The sequence below is a fragment of the Thunnus thynnus genome, chromosome 22, assembly GCF_963924715.1.
Source record: "Thunnus thynnus chromosome 22, fThuThy2.1, whole genome shotgun sequence".
Taxonomy (NCBI): Eukaryota; Metazoa; Chordata; class Actinopteri; order Scombriformes; family Scombridae; genus Thunnus; species Thunnus thynnus.
Window position 1 is genome coordinate 1,275,774 of NC_089538.1, and position 5,107 is coordinate 1,280,880.

A 5,107-nucleotide genomic window follows, 5' to 3' on the forward strand; every position below is an offset into this window, starting at 1 on the left:
GGAAATATGTTTCAAAACTCAAGTACAATATAATACAATAATAGTGTTTTCTGTGAAAGTAATTACTGCAAAGCCTCAGATACAAAAAGTCAAGGTTTATATTTGGTAAATGTGGTGGTGTATCAGAATAACAAATACGGTGACAGGTCATCTTAGGTACGACTCACTTGTACTTTGATATTGTGATTGATATCTATTGAAGGCAAACTAAGTGACAGTTCTTTGTTTTCTCGCAGGCTTTCATAGTTCAAGTCACAGAAAATGGGAGCATAATGTATCCTGAGGAGAGGCTTCCGCAGGAACTCCCTGATTTCTCAGCACTCTGCAACAGCTGCAAAACTCCATCAGCGAGACAACATGAGCTCAGAAGCTAAACACCACCTTTAATTGGTCACTCAACATGATTTGACCCGCCAGAACACCTCCTTTCAATCAACACATGGGTTATTTTTTATGTTCTGTGTGTCCAGGTGGTCTTATCCTGGTTTTGATCATAAGTCTGTACTTACTGCCTGCAACAGATGGGCAGTAATATGTTTGTTTATGTATGAATGGAAATGGTAAGGTGTATGATTGCCTATTAAGAATCCTGTGAATCAGGGTGTACAACAGGTGCCTAACAGGTGCTGCTGTATTCTGAGGAAAAATGATCAAATTTGTTTGGACTTTGGAATGAGAATCCCAACAAGCGAAGACACAAGAGACCCTGAAAAATCAAGGACATCTTAACTCTGAGAAGGAGGAACAATGGATATTTTCTTCTCTCTTGGATGACAGTAACTAAGAACATACATATATATATATATATTTGCTTTAGTGATATGAACACAATCCTCTCTTCTGTGGATTAAAATAGAAACTAAAAGGACAATAGAGAGCTGAAGTTCTGACACTACTTCCAACTACGATCTTCTGTAACTCAAGGGAATCTCTCAGTGAGGGTTTCTTTCATCACATACTTATCATTCCTGTCTACACAAATGTAGGGGACTGCACAACCTACTGTTGATCAAGGTTATGTTGCAGAGTTGGCTCTTTGGTAATTTGTGGTATTATAAGAAGCCCAAACTTTGATTTCACTTCAATTCTCTATAGCTCTATTGGCTAGCACTAGTCAAGCTTAACGTTAGCATCATATATAGCCAAAAGTGACAATGGATTTAAATGGGAGCCAGGACTATGGGTCCTATCCAACAGGGCTACCCTATAACACAAGCATGGACTACGAGGACTACTACCAGGAGCCTGATGCCAGTAAAATCATCATCCCGTCCATCTATGCTTTTGTCTGTTGTGTAGGTCTTACTGGCAATGCCATGGTCATCTATGTTATTCTGAAATATGCCAAAATGAAAACAGCCACTAACATTTACATCCTTAACTTAGCTATTGCTGATGAGTTGTTTATGTTGAGTGTTCCTTTTCTAGCTACATCAGCCGCCGTTCGCCACTGGCCCTTTGGGTCATTGATGTGTAGGTTGGTTCTGAGTGTGGATGGTATCAATATGTTCACATCAATCTTCTGCCTGACTGTGCTGAGTGTGGACCGCTATGTGGCAGTGGTCCACCCAATCAAGGCGGCCCGCTACCGCAGACCCACTGTAGCCAAAGTAGTTAATGTGTGTGTCTGGGGGCTGTCGCTCATAGTCATCCTGCCCATCATTATCTTCGCGGACACTGTTCCTGCACAGGATGGTGGTGTGGACTGTAACTTCTTGTGGCCTGAAGCAGCATGGTCAGAGGCATTTGTAGTGTATACCTTCTTGTTGGGTTTTCTGTTGCCGGTTGGAGCTATCTGCTTATGCTACTGCCTAATGGTGGCCAGGATGCGAGCAGTGGGGCTAAAAGCAGGCTGGCTTCAACGGCGGCGCTCAGAGAAGAAGATCACTCGCATGGTGCTGTTGGTTGTGGCGGTGTTTGTTCTCTGCTGGATGCCCTTCTACATCGTCCAGCTGATCAGTGTTTTCCACCGGCCGCCAGACCCCATGGTCACTCAGCTTTTTGTAATCCTCAGCTATGCAAACAGCGGTGCCAATCCTATCCTGTACGGCTTTGTGTCCGACAATTTCCGGCGTTCATTCCAGCGCATTGTGTGTTTCCGGTGGCTAGAATCTGGGCTGGATGCGGAGCAGGTGGATTACTGTGCTGTAGCACTGAAGAGACAAGCAACATGTAGTCCTCTGGATTTTCCCAAAGACTGTATGGCTTCTGATATGGTGTTTCGGAATGGAACTTATACCTCCCGTACAACCACAGTGTAACACTCAACCAGAACAGGACCTAAAACAAGGAGCAACCATGATGTAAAGGAGAGTTTCTTTACCAATCTCCTGGAGTTGCAGGAGATTGATGTTTAGTTTTGATTGATATATATGTGATGAAAAAACTAAACTATGGGTTTAGAATATATAATCATTTCCATGTAATGCCCACTGGACCACACAAGTATGCCATACAAAAACTGATGACAAAATGTAAACTCAAATTTCAAGTGTCATTAGAGTTTTGGGAATCACAGGTCACGCAGATTTGAAAGTGGATGAGGAGAAAAATGCCCAGTACAGCAACCAATCCAGATGGCTGGCTTGTTGAGAGAAAAACTGACAACAAAAAAGATGTATATAATTCTGTTTTTAAGTGGGTAAGGATGTAAAGCACAGCTGAATGTAGACATGAAATATTATTGTACAGACATATATTACTATGTACAAGAAATGAAACATGTTTATCACCAAATTAGTGGAGCTTTGGTAGTGGCACTAAAACCAGACACAATAACATCTGGCAATATTTGGAGCACTTTGTTCAGCGAGTCAGTTAGAAATAATGCAGGGAGGGATAGTACAGAAAAAACAGCCACATTGATGATGATGTTTGATGAAGAGCTGCCAATGAGCAGCACACCTTCAACAGGTAAACTACTTATTTTACTTTGCAGTGATGTGTATTGGAAAAACACTCAGCGTGCTAGCTCAACTCCAGTCATGGCTCTGCATGACTACCCCCAAAACAATGGAAAAATGCCATAATGTTAGCAGAGCAGAGCAGTGAACTTGTGCGCTGTGCATGGAGCAGATGACCATATACAGAAATCTGTCATGAGCCAACGTTGGCTCGGGTGAACAGAAAAAACCGTTGGAGCAGTCTGAAGCCAGTGCTTTTTGCTCACAGGGATTACTTCTACATATGTTTACATGTTTATTTGACATGTTTAATATGGACAACTGACTTTATAACATTATATATATGACTGAAAATAAGGAAAAGTATAATAGGCTCCCTTTAAACAAGCATGTTCCAAGTCATAGTTTTGCTCATTTTTGGATATAGACAGAGGCATTTACATATAATTTGTACCTTTCAGTTTGAAGGTCTTTTATCATCACTTGAAGTTTTTATTTGATTATCAAAGATTATGATTTTAGTCTGAAATTAAGCCAACTCTTTAAAGGTTTTACCACAGCAAAATAATGTATATCATCTGCAAATCAAATAAATTTTATTCTATGTTTTGAAAAGCTTATACATATTATTTATATACAAAATACCTAATAATGGGACTAACCTCAACAGTGAGCTGGGAGGAAATTTGTTAATTTTAGGTGTGCTATTAGGGGCTATAAGTATCTAAATATCTTACATATTTTTACTGATTTTACAATGGCCCCCTACATAACACAGAAAGTGTGATTAACAGATATCGCTCAAATTTCACTTTCAAACTTCTAAATGTTTTATATGTAGGTGTTCTGCAGATTTGTACAACGCAAACTTGAATTAAAAAATGTTTACCAATTGATTTTTTGGGGAAAGAGGATGACTGTTGCCAGTCTTCAATTCTTAGTGTGCTGGTGTGCTAGTTTCACACTTCAGTAGTGTATTATAATGTGGGTGGAGGGTGTATCGTGTATGTGTAGGGCCTCAAAAAGGCTTGTGCCAGCCCTGGATATCACCCAGACAAGAGCATTTAAATTATTAATGTGAGTCTTTTTCTCTAAATAATGTTGGATTATTTATGTGTATGTTTCTGTATTTGCTGTATCTATGTTTGGTCATTATTCGTTGATAGATCTGTTTAAATTTGAGCTGTGTCTTTGCAAAATGAGCCAGAGCTGTTATGCTTCTGTTGCACAAAATGACAGAAATGGTTAAAAAAAATCATGTATGTGTTGATTTCATGTTTCTGAATTACAAAGGCTCACAAAATTATTCTTTTTGCCTTCACTTTTGCCTTCATGTCAAATTTTTCTGATATAGATTAGAGTCTTGAGAGAAGCTGGAAAATTGATTTCAGAGATAAATGTTACAGGAAAAGTTAAAAATCTTGGATATGATATTTACTCTAAGTGGATATGACATATTGAGACTGACGGGATCAACAGCTTTCATACATTTACAGTTATCATTTCAATTGAAGGAATTCTTAATTTAGCATATTTAAATAATTAATTTTCTTTGTGGGTGTCTAAAACATACTTATACTTTACATAGTAATGAAATTGTAGATATCTGACACTGAAGATATTAAAGGGCTGGAATTGTGGAGAAAAAAAAAGACTTTTGGGATGGATTAGAATGATGGTGGGGGCCCTCTTATGCTGCAAATTTACTCAATTCGATCTCCTTAATTTTTTTAAGTAATTTGAAATTTTTTAAATTTGTGGCTCAAGAGCGAGCAGTGTTGAGGTGATACTTGTTACTACGTCACATCAGAAAGTCAAATCAAATATGCTTTGAAGCTTTAGAATGAACCCACCGCTGCCCAGATTGCATAACAGATCTTCATTTTTAGAAACAATTTTCTCTCCGTTGTCAGCAAGTGATTGTGTGTTTGTTCGGCACATTTTACAGCCCACTGTCTGCTTAACGAGGCTCGGTACATCCCAGGATTTTCTACTGTTTCATATCAATCTTTGGATGAAGTTTTAAAACAAGTGCACTTGTAAACATTGTTTCTTTCTGTTACTCAGCTAAAGGGATATAATATATGTCCAGCTACGTTTGAAAAAATGACTTGTATTTTGTTAAGAAAGGTTACAGTCAGACTGCAGGCAAAAGGGACAACATCTGATTTTTCTGCTCATGCTGTATGTGACTCAGATCTGTT

At 38.8% G+C, this 5,107-nt stretch overlaps 1 protein-coding gene across 1 annotated transcript; it reads left to right on the plus strand.

The window, feature by feature from the left end:
* Positions 1-971: 971 nt before the first annotated feature.
* Positions 972-4,049, plus strand: sstr1b (somatostatin receptor 1b). Its single transcript, XM_067580441.1, has one exon. It carries the CDS (start codon positions 1,155-1,157, stop codon positions 2,259-2,261), a length of 1,107 nt encoding a protein of 368 aa, XP_067436542.1. The 5' UTR covers positions 972-1,154; the 3' UTR covers positions 2,262-4,049.
* Positions 4,050-5,107: the final 1,058 nt, after the last annotated feature.

Bases quoted from the DNA above. Each gene is read 5' to 3' on its own strand.
- sstr1b (XM_067580441.1), top strand. From the start codon at position 1,155: ATGGATTTAAATGGGAGCCAGGACTATGGGTCCTATCCAACAGGGCTA.